General features: G+C 42.8%; 1 protein-coding gene across 8 annotated transcripts in view; it reads left to right on the top strand.

The window, feature by feature from the left end:
* psd3l (pleckstrin and Sec7 domain containing 3, like) overlaps positions 1-14936 on the top strand; it is a 504243-nt gene that overhangs the window by 479930 nt on the left and 9377 nt on the right. For all 8 annotated transcript variants that reach the window (XM_060908177.1, XM_060908176.1, XM_060908179.1 and 5 more), the window contains 2 exons: positions 330-474; positions 2503-2646. In XM_060908177.1, coding sequence (XP_060764160.1) covers positions 330-474; positions 2503-2646 — 289 coding nt within the window. The remainder of the gene's footprint in view (positions 1-329; positions 475-2502; positions 2647-14936) is intronic.

The raw sequence follows: 14936 nt of genomic DNA, 5'->3' as shown, positions 1-14936 counted from the left end.
AGTGTCTAATCAATAAAAATAGACCGGAGCTCTCCTCAGGGACCATTTTTAAATGTGTTAATTAGAGAAGTTCACTCTGTGACAGTAGTAAAGTACTGCAGCACCTTAATAGGGACAAAGTGAGAACATTCCTGCACTTTTCTCACAGCGTCGATATTTCCATTTTATCCCACTGCTGTCAGAATCTGTATATGTCGTGCATTAAAACGTTATAGACTACTTTGCAGCAAAAAATAAATCTTGGATCATTATCACTTTGTGATCCTCATGCAGATGAATCTTAATCTGCGCAACAGTCAAGAGCTCACGGGCGTCTGTTTCCTCCACAGGAGCTCTGAGGAGATGGAGTCGTGGATCAGAGTTATCAACTCCGTGGCTGCCATGTTTTCTGCACCCTCCTTCCCCGCTGCCATCGGCTCGCAGAAAAAATTCAGCCGCCCGCTGCTGCCAGCCACCACCACCAGGATGTCACAGGTGAAATCATGCCTCTTTTGCGCTCGGGAATAAAATTAGTGGATGTAGAAAAGTGTGTGATTTGTCTAAACTCTTAGTGGTTTATTTAATACAGATAATCACTCTTAACCCTTTTTTACAGTACACTAGCATTCCAGTCGTCAGTGGAATGGAAATTGACTTATTGGACATTTTCAATCAGTGTAAACAAATGAATTATTTTATCACTGCACGTCTGTTCTAAGATTAGTCAGGACACTTTTGGGTTTCTGGGTGTAGAGTATCGTGACACTGTGTTTAGCTGCTGGTGAGCAGGGGGAAAGGGAATAGGGAAGGGGAAGAGTGTGAGCCCTGCGCTGGGCAAATAACTCGGACTTGTCCATAATAATATTGGTATAAAGATCAAATGAACAGCACGATTTAAGCTTTTTATTTTTTTTTTCCTTTTTGATGGTAAAAGTCTTGGGATAAGCACCTGACATGACTGAACAGTGACAACGTTTACATTTTAAAGGAGAACTGGAGTCATTTTTAAACTTGCTTTATTCCTAAATTAACGTGTTATTCAATTACGTTTTCAGTTTTGGTAACCTTATATCGTGACTCGTATTGGCAACTAATTGCGATTAAATATTATACTTACCGGTCTATTCGGGTTTTAGCCGTGTTGAATTTAGTTAATTTGGTCCACGGCAGGCGTCGCTTATCCGCACGATCTTCACGAGACCTGTGCGAGACTTCGAAACGTGAAGTGTCAGCCAGGTGTCAGTGCCGCCATTTTGAAAACTGTTTTCCAAACGAAATATTGCACAAAAACGAGTTTAAATGACGATTACTGACTACTTTTTTCAAACTTTCCTGATTGCTATCAAAACAAACAAAACTTCCGGCTTGATTACATCAGCATTCGAAAGAGGGCGCGCGCGTCTTTTGACAGCGCTGGCAAATGTTGGTGACTTTGATTTCCGCTGTGCGTTTTACTTCCGTCCTACGATGTCTCGCACAGGTCTCAACGAATCTCGTTTACGGCCATTGCTTTGACATATGGACTGATATATTACATAGCAGATTTCAAACACTCATAACTTGCTACAGCAGTGACAAAATAGCGATCAAAAATGCATTCCTATATTTAATAAAATGAGATAAATAGAATTTTGATGATAAAATTTTTCAGTTGTCCTTTAATAAAAGGTAACAGTAAAGAAGACAGTATTCAGCCTTGATTTTTTAAAAAACTGAAAGATGCAGGTACTTTGTATTGATTAATGTGGGAAATACACTCAGTATAATATGTATTTATCACAAAAACACACACGTATTTATTATTTTGAAAACCCACCAGCCAACTGATCTGGCACGTTTTAATTGTGCGACAGTAATGACGTAAATAACAGCGCGACGGAGTAGTGTCCGAAAGCGTTTTTTCATTTTATCAATGACCTCACTATATAGTCCTCATCTCATCTCATCTCATTATCTCTAGCCGCTTTATCCTTCTACAGGGTCGCAGGCAAGCTGGAGCCTATCCCAGCTGACTACGGGCGAAAGGCGGGGTACACCCTGGACAAGTCGCCAGGTCATCACAGGGCTGACACATAGACACAGACAACCATTCACACTCACATTCACACCTACGGTCAATTTAGAGTCACCAGTTAACCTAACCTGCATGTCTTTGCACTGTGGGGGAAACCGGAGCACCCGGAGGAAACCCACGCAGACACGAGGAGAACATGCAAACTCCACACAGAAAGGCCCTCGCCGGCCCCGGGGCTCGAACCCAGGACCTTCTTGCTGTGAGGCGACAGCGCTAACCACTACACCACCGTGCCGCCCCACTATATAGTCCTCTATATAGTAATTCCCTAAATAGGGAGTAATGAACGAGTGAGTGATTTCAGACACAGGGTGATTTCTAATAAAACTATGTGAATCATTTCAATGAATTTTGTGCTTAATGTAAAGCTATTGGATTTAAATATTTATTTCGAGGTAAAGGCTTTTAAGCTTGGGCTTTTGGTTTCACTCATCTCTGTTGTATTGAAGGAGGAGCAGCTGAAGTCACACGAGGCCAAGCTGAAGCACATCTCCACAGAGTTAGCCGAACACAGGTCCTACCCTCCAGACAAGAAGGTCAAAGCCAAGGAGGTTGACGAGTACCGCCTCAAAGAGCACTACCTGGAATTTGAGGTAAAGAAAACGGCGCTTGCATTGCAAGTAGTTGTTGCAGTGCACTTTTTCATCAGTAGACTTCGACAACCTTTGTCATTCAGTATGCAGCAAGTGTACATCGAACGAAATTTCGTTCCAATTGGCTCAGCACAGAAATAAATATGAAGTGTATTAAATTAGATTATGCAGCAGCAAAAATATTCTAAAGTGCAAGAGTATAAAGTGACCTGTGGAATTAGGAATATTCAAGTTATAAATGGAAGTTTAGAGTTTGGGTTTGGAGTTCAGCAGTCTGGTGACCTGGGGGAAAAAGCTGTTTCAGAACCTGGTGGTCCTGCACCGAATGCTGCAGAACCTCTTTCCAGAGGCCAGAGGGGAGAACGGTCCATAGTGAGGGTGTGAGGGGTCACTGATGATGTTACTGGCTCGAGACATGCAGCGCCTTGGTGCAATGTCCTGGATGGAGGGAAGAGAAGAAAATCCCAATGATTTTCTCTGCTGTCCTCACCACTCTCCTCACATTCTTCCAGTCAGAGGCACTGCAGCCTCCACACCGCACAGAGATGCAGCTGGTTAGAACGCTCTCTATGGCGCTTCTGTAGAATGTAGTGAGGATGGGCGGGGGCAGGTGGGCTCTTCTCATCCTACGCAGGAAGTGCAGACGTTGCTGTGCCTTCTTGACCAGTGACGCGGTGTTCACAGACCAGGTGAAGTTGTCTGTGATGTGCACCCCCAGGAACTTGGTGCTGTTGACCACCTCCACGGCCGTGTCGTTGAGGAGAAGTGGAGCGTGGCTGGGTTGGTTTTTCCTGAAGTCAACAATGATCTCTTTAGTTTTGTCCACGTTCAGGATCAGGTTGTTTTCCCGGCACCAGCCCACCAGCTGCTCCACCTCCTCTCTATAGGCTAGGTCGTTATCATCCCTGATGAGGCCCACCACTGTTGTGTTGTCCGCAAACTTCACAATGTGGTTGCTGGTAGCCCTGGGGACACAGTTCTGTGTTATCAGAGTGAACAGCAGAGGGCTCAGGACACAGCCCTGAGGGGAGCCAGTGCTGAGGATGATGACACTGGAGGTGTTCTGTCCGACCCGTACTGACTGTGGTCTTTCGGTGAGGAAGTCCAGGCATTGTTTTCATATTTACTCTGTCACTTCTGTGCACGCTTGTACTCATTGTCTTTGACACATTTTCTCTGAGAGTGCTAGAACAGTGCTTGCCTCAGTTTGACAGAAATAGGCTTGTTTACACATGCTGACAGATGCTCTGCTGAACACTGCCTCTTGTATTCACTGGACTTGAATGAGTGACACAGAAGAAGGGAATTCTGAGCTACTACACTCGTAATGTATGTTTATTTGGTTTTTTTTTCCCCAAATTAAGTTGCACTTTGTTTTGTTCAGTGGCTCAACATCATCTCTGCATAATCATAATGTTACATACCGTATTTTTGTACTAATTACCAAAAGGTCATAATTAAAGGAGAACTGAAGTCATTTTTAAACTTGCTTTATTTCTTAATTAACGTGTTATTCAATTACGTTTTCGGTTTTATTAACCTTATATCGTGACTCGTATTGGCATATTATATTGCACTTCTCAGCCTTTTCGGGTTTTAGCTATGTTCGTTTGGTCCATGGCAGGCGTCGCTTATCCGTGCGATCTTCGCGAGACTTCAAACGTGAAGTGTCAGCGCCGCCATTTTGAAAACTGTTTACACAGCAGCCAGATCGCTATATCATTCCAATTTAGATTCATTTCGAGATTTGCCAGCTTCCTCAGTGATGGAGATTATTCCATATGACTTCGAACCAACGTGGAGTAGAGAAGAGTCGGAAAGACGACAGGATAAGGACTCGTCCGTCGCGCTGGTATTTACGTCATTACTGTCGCACAATTAAAACGTGCCAGATCAGACGGCTGGTGGGGTTTCAAAATAATAAATACATGCATGTATTTTTGTCATAAATACATATTATACTGAGCGCATTTCCCACATAATCCTCACTAAGGTTTCGGACAGCGCTACAACAAGGCGTCCACACTATACAGTGCCCTGTTTAGTGAGTAGGGAGCGATTCCGGACACGGAAAACTTCCAGCTTGATTACGTCAGCATTCGAAGGAGGGCGCGTGCGGCTTTTGACAACGTTGGCAGATGTTGGTGACTTTGATTTCCGCTGTACGTTTTACTTCCGTCCTACGATGTCTCGCACAGGTCTCAGCGAATCTCGTTTACAGCCATTGCTTTGACATATGGACTGATGTGTTACAGAGCAGATTTCAAACACTCATAACTTGCTATCAAATCAAAAAAATCAAAGTCCTTCCCACGCCCAGTACCTGGTATTCCTAGGCAGTCTCCCACTCAAGTACTAACCAGGCCCAACTCTGATATGGCGCATCGGGCGGCGCCGATCTCCGTTTCCATAGCCCTCGGCCTCTCGCCTATTACATAGCTAGGGTTACAGTGGGGGGCTAGTCCTCTGGTAACCACGAGAGTTTGACTCCCCACTCACATCTGTATTGCAGCGTGCCTTGCCAGATGGTAGTAGGTACCATTTTTATGATGGTCTTTGGTATGACCCAACCGTGAATAGAACTCACGATCTCCCGATCGAGAGGCGGACACGCTACCACTAGGCCACTAGCCGGTCATAACTTGCTATAGCAGTGACAAAATAGCTGTCAGAAATGCATTCCGACATTTTATAAAATGAGAAATAGAATTTTGAGAATAAAAAAATTTGCCTTCAGTTCTCCTTTAATGAATTCAGTGAAGGGGAACACATAAAGCATTTTTTTTCCAAAACTATTTAACCCTCAGAGTCAGCAGAAGCTTTCGCTGAACACTGAAATCTGTGTATTGTGCAAAACAATAGTTTAATTTTATGTCTCATCCCTTTGTGAATATTAGTTGAATGTTTGTTCTACTCTCTAATTACTTTGTCCCAAGGCTTCTCACAAATGATACAAGACCAGGCTTTAGGGAGCTGCTGCTGCTGCTGTTGTTCAAGAGAGATGTTACTAAACCCTCCCACACAGTTTTGTATTCCTTCTACAGTATCTTGCGCATAGATTTCGAACAACTTGGGTTTATACTGAAATAGTTTTATGCTCTTAGCAATTCAGGTGCTAAATTGTTGGGTTTTTTTTTTTTAAGTTCCCATAAGAAGCTATTGATTGTCTGATCTCAAACATAAGTCAGTTTGCTGTTAGTTCTCAGAAACAAAACCAAGAGCTTCTTTGCTCACTCATCATTTTCCAGCATTGTTTAATGTCGTGTTAATGAAAAATCCAGCGTAGAAGTCGTACAGAACACACGTTTGACTCAAAGTCCCAGACACACTTTAACGACACGCTTTGAGTTACGGCAAAAAACCATCAGCTCATTTAGTGATCTACGAAATGACGAGCATCATGGGGGTATTGATTCAAAGTTGGATCTTTGGAAGATGATCTGCTTGAACGGAGTGTACAGATGGGGAGGTGAGAGAGCCGGGGCGGACTAAAGGTTTAAAGTGCTGCTGCATCACTCTTTATCGCTGGGTTTCACGTGACGTCACATCCGCCTCATTAGTTATTCAAAACTTTAGCTGGTGGTCTACCAAAGCTCAGTTGACAAAGTATTTGTACGGAGAAGGTGCATTGCTCGAATGAAAAATGCTTTATGCTTGCGTTGTTTTAGGTTGTTCAAATCAATCAAACCATGAAACTGATAAGTTTCTTCAGGGTTCCTCGTGAACTAATAAAGGGTGAACGAACGCAGGATTTCACAAAAAGGCGTCGAGAAAGGTGGCTTTCGAACCTCTCACTGAAATCGAAGCGTGCTCGAGTTTGCAGTGATCACTTGGTGAAAGGTTTGTATCTCCCTCTCAGCTACGTCCTTCGTGTTTTCCAAGTACTTTTATTGCTACGTTATTTTACGGGACTTTTTTTAGTCACAAAGCGCTAAAGTCCCCAGCTGTTTCTCTGTTTACTCCTCACAAAGTCCATGTGCATGAAGGTCGCGACAAAATTCTTCCCCAGCCGTACAGTTACAATGCGCCATGATCACTTCTCCATCTTGTTTAACTAAGATCCAGGTCTTTAAAGAGGTTTCTGATGATCTTTGTGAATGATTTACCTGAGAGATAAGAGCCAACACGAGTGAGAATCAAGCCAACTGTTGCTTGTTTACACTTCAACTTGCAGCACTTCGTTGTAAAGATGTGAACGAAAAGATTAAAAAAAAAAAACACCACTACTTACACGGGCAAAAGCAATACAGGATTCATTCGGCAGCGACTTGATCCCGAGGTCCTTTACGCAGCCACATACAAAAAAGTTGTAAGCCTCCGTACTCTTCCACACTTTCATCCGTTTTGTGGTGTAGAAGGACGTCTGCAACACCAGATAGTTTGAAATGTCGGGGAACTCGACTGAAGGGTAGTTTTCGAGATCATATGACAAATCCTTCTTTCCCAGACTGTAGGGGTCGATTCCATTGCCCATGGCAATCTCCTGAATATATCTAAAGCGAGCAGTGGCTTCTAGATTACGAGGATACTCTAAGTTATAGATAGTTTTCACTGACGTCACGGCATTCCGGGGAACGCCCCCCAGCCGCCATCTTGGAAGGCAAACAAAACGGACCATCGCCACTACTGGCTACATTATCTCGGACGAATTTATATAGTCAGTTTTCTAAAATAAAGATCAGTGTCGGCAAAATCAAGCAAACAGAAGTATATAGATACACATCTCACGGTATGCAGCCAAACTGGCCTTGATTGGGGGAATTGACCCCTACGAAGTGGACAAAGATGCATTTTCAAGTGACTATGCAGGGCTGCCAAAGTCTGAAACTGCCAAAGCCTGAAACTGACTTCATCAAACTTTAAAGGCTGTCTGATATATACAACTTTATATATTCACAGCGCGCCTTTTGGCGGATGCCGCCTGAGTCGCGCAGATCCGATTTTTTTTTTTTAGGGGGGGCGTTGGAGTGTCTGATTATAATTTCAAAGTAAATTCTGTATTAAAATTACTAAATAAGCAAATCCGTTACAGTCCATGAAACAGGAAGTATAAGGATGAGAAAAAAACAGTTTAAATCGGGAAGCTGCGCACATTTGCGCAGTCCTGCACACCGCTCAGGACTACAGAATAGACCTAAAATGTTTTTCAAAAATGACCCTTGCGTGAGTGAAGTGACAAGTTTCAAATAGAAACGTGACAAACGAGCGATATTAAGTGTACATTACAATGTAAACGTACACTCAGCGGTTCCAGTTAGGCATTCTCCAGAGATTGTTTACACGATGTTTTGGTTTCCAAAAACAAACTTAAACACAATTTATTGTTTATTTAAACAACTTACCACTTATAAAATGATCAGAGCAGACTTTGCTGTGTTTGGAAGGCTGATAATCCTTGCGGTTGATTCTCGCAAGCCATAGATTTCTCCTTTGTATGCTGAGCTTTTGTTTGCTCGCCTTCATGCTCCCGTACAGTGGGAATTCCATAAAAGCTCCGCTTGACTTCATCATCTGACCTATTACGACAGCCGTGAATACAACAAGTGTGCACCATTGCTAGCTTTAAATAAATGTAAATAATATATAAATGAATGTAACTCGCGCGCTACAATGTGTGCTCAGTGACCCGTACGGTAAGCTAGCCCTCCAAGATGGCCGCCACCAGGGAATCCCCGACTCTGTGACGTCATGTGAAAACTATCTATCGCTAGTTGGTTGCACTACGACAGCCATTTTGGTTTGCTAGACCACCAGCTATTTTACCGGAAGTGAAATCACTAAGAAAAGTCACATGACTGAAACCCAAGAATAGAATTTGTAGCTGTTATATTTGTTGCTTTGGAGAAAGTGGGCATTGATCCCACTACCTCTTGCATGCTAAGCAAGTGCTCTACGACTTGAGCCAATTCCCCCTGTTAAAGCAAGTGAGTAATATAGAAAATTGTTATGTATAGTGAAATTAGATTAACATGACAATGAAAGATGTTTAACTTTAAAAAAAAAAAGTCAGCTCAGAATTTCATTATCAAATAAATCCTGAATGCTGTCGTTGATCACGTTAATTAGAAAGATTACTATGCAGGCATTCAAGGTGTGTGTGTGTGTTTTAAGGATTGTGTGGGGGTTTTTTTCCCCAGTCAGAATCATAACTGATCCTTTAAACCCCCCACACACACCAGTATCTAAAAGGCCTTTAGCAGAAAACAGCCATTTATTCTTGCATCTATACTCCCTGCATTTCCTGTTACTCCCCGTTACCTTCGATGACTTTGATAAAGTATCCTATGGTGCGTTTAAAAGCAACCCAACGGCCCCAAAAACTTAATTCACAATTGATGTAGCAAATAAAGGTCGTTGAAGGTTACTAGCCAACTATGAGCCACCAAAAAAAAAAGTCATCTTATGCTGCAACGTGCCTCAGGCTACCCGTAGCTCTTTCGTTAAAAATATCGGTGTAGACACAAGTATCCTGGAATCCAGTCAGTATTTGGAGAGTTCATGCAAAGATTACATCTGCCAGCAGTGCAGACATGACATCATGCATCTCCGAGATAACGAGTGCTGAAGAAGAGCACGAATGGAAGCACCAAGGAGGAAGACCGGATGCAAGGGGATGTTATAGGTTGATTTTAGAGATAAACATGTTCATACCGTATGTCCACATCCGAGGTAAGTCAGATAGAGCAGTAATCCCACTAAATGGACAGGATGGGTTCGGTTTTGATTCTGGCTCCTCTCAAGGTTTCATACTCGTGTTGCCTCAGGGACCGTCACCTCTGACTTGCTTATCGGGGATCTAGCTCTAAATCTACATCCGGATTTCTATAAAGCTGCCTCGTGACAATCTGATTTGTTCAAAGCACTCTACAAATAAAACTGAATTGCAGGGATAAGTAACACTTTTTGTGAGATGCTAAAAGCTTCCAGTGCTTTATATTCCGAGCTACAATGGACGATTTGTTAAGGAAACAAATATGAAGCTGCAATATGAAACATCAGTCGTTTGCTTAGCTGTGTCACATAGAGGGCTGTTTGACAAGGAATGATGAACCTTTTCAAATAGCAGGTGGCAGGTGTGCCTGCTGGAGTAATGAGCTGATTTGCAGTCGAGCCATGACGCCACCAAACAGCCAGGAGATTTAGACGAACAAACAAATCGGCATTCACCACCTGAAATGAAAGTTGTGGGATATTATCCTAGAAGAAAGCTTTATCTTTGCAGGTGAAGTGAAAATGGATGGTCAGAGCTTGACTAAAGTTTTGCAGCGCCACATAAACAGCCACTACCTTTTAAGGAAATTGTATTAAATAAATTGCATTTCAGGAGGGGGCGGCACGGTGGTGTAGTGGTTAGCGCTGTCGCCTCACAGCAAGAAGGTCCGGGTTTGAGCCCCGTGGCCGGCGAGGGCCTTTCTGTGCAGAGTTTGCATGTTCTCCCCGTGTCCGCGTGGGTTTCCTCCGGGTGCTCCGGTTTCCCCCACAGTCCAAAGACATGCAGGTTAGGTTAACTGGTGACTCTAAATTGACCGTAGGTGTGAATGTGGGTGTGAATGGTTGTCTGTGTCTATGTGTCAGCCCTGTGATGACCTGGCGACTTGTCCAGGGTGTACCCCGCCTTTCGCCCGTAGTCAGCTGGGATAGGCTCCAGCTTGCCTGCGACCCTGTAGAACAGGATAAAGCGGCTAGAGATGATGAGATGAGACATTTCAGGAGGGTTCCGAATTTCATTTTTGCTGAATTTTAGGCAGATGTGTAATTATTCACTCATCCAGACGACAGGTGATGAGTTTACGCCATAATGCGTTGTCTGTCGTCCGTCCGACGGGCATCGTCCACGTTTCACGAAAATTGCTTCTCTCTCAATTCTTTACCGATTTTTATTCTTTTTGGCAGGAAGGTGGGTAGGTCTGCCTGGGGTGCATTGAAATTAATAATGTGGAGTAATTAATCAATCCGTAATGAGCAGTTTCCACACAAATCGCTTCTTCTCCCTCAATTCTTCACCGATTTTGATTCTTTCTGGCATGAAGGTAGGGGTACCTAGGATGCATATAACTTCTACCCAGATTTACTTAATTACAATTATTAACGAAGTTACAAAAATCGCTTCTTCTCGGTCAATTCCTTGCCGTTCTGGATACTTTCTGGCAAATAGGTTGGTATTCCTAGGGTGTATCTAGCTTCTATATAGTGTATATAGCTTGCAACATTTTATTACACAACGTGGCCCACTTTAGATTGTTCCGTCTGGACTAGACAGGGCCGGAGTGAGCTACACCGTCATGAACGGTCATGTTATTAAATGATCGAATACCTCTGAACTACAGCCTGTTTACACTGCTCCGTTCTGCAGTACGGGGACACGCATGACTCCAAGATGGTTTCCCTCAGCCCATAAGACTGCTCAATAACAGCATAACACTGCATTAGCCAGACATTAACCATACATGGCATATTATCTGAAACCATTGAGCGAAGAGGTGAAAGTTCGCAGATGGAAGATGGTTGGTTATATTCTCAGACAAGATCGTGGCAATGACCTGGGCACCAGAAGGGAAAAGGAAGACCTAAAACAACATGGAGACGGACGGTAGAGCAGGAAAGGGGAGAGATGGGCTGGAGTACATGGGAAGAGGCGTGGGTTGTGGTGGCCGACAGGAAGAGGTGGAGGAGCTTTGGGGAGGCCCTATGTGGCACGAGGAGGATAGGTAACAGGTAACACATTATCTTATACTGCACTCAATACTTCACTTGTTTGCATGTCCTACTATGAACATATTTATAATTCTCTTAGAGTCATATAAACACTACTTATTACTATTACCAGAACTCTTAGGCCATGCTGTGTACAAGTCATATATACAGTTCTGTTTGTTTATTTACGATCCCAAATCAAAAGAAGTTGGGACGGTATGGTGAAATTGAAATTAAACCCGAAAACAATCATTTCTTAATAATCTTTGACCTGTATAATGCTCAGAGCAATACAGCAGCACATTATTTGATGTTTTACCTCATGAAATTTATTGTTTTTTCAAAATGAACACTTATTTCAATTTTGATTCTTGCAACACATTTAAAAAAAATATATATATATATGGATGGTAAAGTATTGACCAATTTATAATGTTGCTATTCATTCTCACAACACTTCAACTAAGCCCAGCCAAGAAGCTTTTGTTTATCACACGTACACTCAGGCACAGTGAACTTTAACCTCTGCGTTTAACCCATCTGAAGCAGTGAACATACACATTTGCACACAAGTGAGCAGTGAGCACACACACACATCCAGAGCAGTGGGCAGCTATGCTACAGCGCCAAGGGAACAGTTGGGGGTTAGGTGCCTTGCTCAAGGGCACTTCAGTGTTCACTTCACAACACTTAAAGTGTTACTTTAAGGACTGAAGACACCAAGTGATGAAGCGTTTCAGGTGTTATTTTGTCCCATTCTTCCTGTAAATAGGTTTTAAGGTGTACACCAGTATGGGGTTGTTGTCATTTTTTTTGTCACCCGGAATTGTACAACAGGTCTTTGATCGGATATCACAACATCCTGGAAAAAAAAAACAAGAAGACAGAGTCATCTATATCCCCCGTCCTATATACCAAGTTTATATCCCCCGCATGTCTTTGGGCTGTGGGGGAAACCCATGCAGACACGGGGAGAACATGGAAACTCCACACAGAAAGGCCCCTGTCAGCCACCGGGCTCAAACCCAGAACCTTCTTGCTGTGAGGCGACAGTGCTAACCACTACACCACCGTGCCGCCCAATTTTTTTTTTAAAAATGGGATGGTAATGTTGCCATTCGTTCTCACAACACTTAAAGTGTTACTTTAAGGACTGAAGACACCAAGTGATGAAGCGTTTCAGGTGTTATTTTGTCCCATTCTTCCTGTAAATAGGTTTTAAGGTGTACACCAGTATGGGGTTGTTTGTCATTTTTTTGTTGTTGTTTTCTTTCAAAATTCCTGACACATTTTCTATTGGGGACAGAGTGGACAGGCACCCTCTTCTTCCACAGCCATGCCTTTGTAATGTGTGCAGAATTTGGTTTTGCATTGTCTTGTTGAAATCTCCCTGGAAAAAAATGTCATCTTGAAGGTGGCACATGTTGCTCCAAAATCTCAATGTACTTTTTTGCATTAATACAAAACCAAATTCTGGTTTGTATTAATGATATAATGGTGATATGTACACCAAAGCTACCGTCACCTTTTAGGTAGGGATCACACTGACCAGAAGTAATACTGGCAGAAGTGGCAGATTTTCTATTGTTTGCTATGGTTCGAGAGCGGAACGTTTGACACTGTTAGCATTAAGTAGCAGCAGAGAGGTTCAAGTTGAACTTGATTCAACTTTGAGTGTAATGCAATGTTCATCAGTGTCAGTTTAGTGTATCCTAGAAAAGATTCAGGTGTTTTACCAATCAAAGTAGAAAGATTCTTATGGGGTGGGACCCCTGAAATGACAAGAAGACCCTTTACAACAATAGACACCATGGAGAAATCACCCGGAGTTGTACAACAGGTCTTTGATCGGATATCGCAACATCCTGGGAAAAAAAAAAAAAAAAGAAGACAGAGTCATCTATATCCCCCGTTCTATATACCAAGTTTATATCCCCCGTCCTATATACCAACTATATACCAAGTTTTGTCACATTTTTCAAGTTCTGCTGCAGGAAACCAACCCTACCTCTTTACACTGACCTCAGCAGCCCATGGCGTAAACCCACCGGACCTTTGGTCTAGGTGGGCTAAAAATTACAATTTCTCACATTTCTTAGTATCAAAAGGCACATACACATTACTTACTCAACACACATACCAACTTTCAAGACCATACCACTCATAGTTTTCAAGTTCTGCTCCGGAAACAAAACCAACCCCTAAGACTAACCTGAGAGACTAAGTCTGAAATTGTTTCCATGGAAACATGAAAAATTAAAATTTCTCACATTTCTTAGTATGAAAAGGCACATCTACATCACCTTGTTAACATGTACACCAAGTTTCAAATCCGTATCATGAATAGTTTTGGATATATGCTCCGGAAACAAACATTGCTCTTAGAAACTAAGTCAAAATCTATTTTTTAATGTAAAAATTTTAAATACACTGTCTATATTTTTTTTTTCCCAAAAAATCCAAAATAGTAAACGGCACCAGTTCACATGTTGTGTGATATGTATACAAAGTTCCATGGGGCGTCATGGCTCAGGTGGATAAGGCGCCATACCATAAATCCGGGGACTCGGGTTCGATTCCGGCCTGAGATCATTTCCCGATCCCTCCCCGTCTCTCTCTCTTCCGCTCATTTCCTGTCTCTACACTGTCCTATCCAATAAAGGTGCAAAAAGCCCCAAAAAAATCTTTAAAAAAAAGTTTCATGAAGATATCTTCAGTAGTTTTAAAGATATGGCCCGGAAACAAAAACGTGACCGGATTGAAGGAACGGAGCCCGTTTCTATATCCCCCGCCAAACTTCATTTGGGCGGGGGATAAAAGTGAACATGAGAGAATGTGAGCCATGTTGTAGGAATGAGATGGAACTTCGAGTGGTGGAGTTACACTCTGCTCCATCTTATACTTTGTCTTTTGCGTACACTGCAGTGTGACGACAAATTGTAAGTCCAAATTGTTCTTTTAAAAAAATAAAAACCTGAAATCTGTTGGTACTGTTTGTTCAGAATGCTAGATGTTAGTTCCTTTGCACATCATGCATGAGATCATTTTGCTCTAATGTTCTACTCCATCTCTGTGCAAACAGCCACAGTAATGGTGTCTGCTCCTTTCACCCATCCTGTTTGCAGCACTGCACTTCAGAGCTCTCGACTGGGCACAAATGGAGTGGAGTGATCTCCTGCAATGTGCTTCAAACGCTAAGCACACCTCCCTCAGATCTTCACAGCAGTGGTGGGAAACTATGTGGAACAAAGCTCCTGGACTTCATTACTGTCAGATGCCACTAAACAATCAGCGCTTTGTGTCTCTCTGCCCCCTCCCTGTGAACACACTCCACATCAAAGACAGCTATAGCTCAAAGATCTCCAAGCGAGCTGTCTAATTCATGTGAGAGACACACAGGTGTTTAGGCACCATCTTCTATCATGGGCCATGTTTCAGCTGCTGGAGATGTTCCCTGATTTCATTTTAGTTTCTGGACCTTTAGGCCAAGTTTACATTAGACCGTATCTGTCTCGTTTTCTTCGCAGATGCACTGTTCGTTTACATTAAAATGCCTGGAAATGCCGGGAAACGGGAATCCGCCAGCGTCCACGTAT

Source organism: Neoarius graeffei, chromosome 25 (assembly GCF_027579695.1).
Source record: "Neoarius graeffei isolate fNeoGra1 chromosome 25, fNeoGra1.pri, whole genome shotgun sequence".
NCBI classification, from domain to species: domain Eukaryota; kingdom Metazoa; phylum Chordata; class Actinopteri; order Siluriformes; family Ariidae; genus Neoarius; species Neoarius graeffei.
The sequence above is the reverse complement of the archived record's forward strand: the minus strand, read 5'-3'. Positions and strand labels throughout refer to the sequence as shown.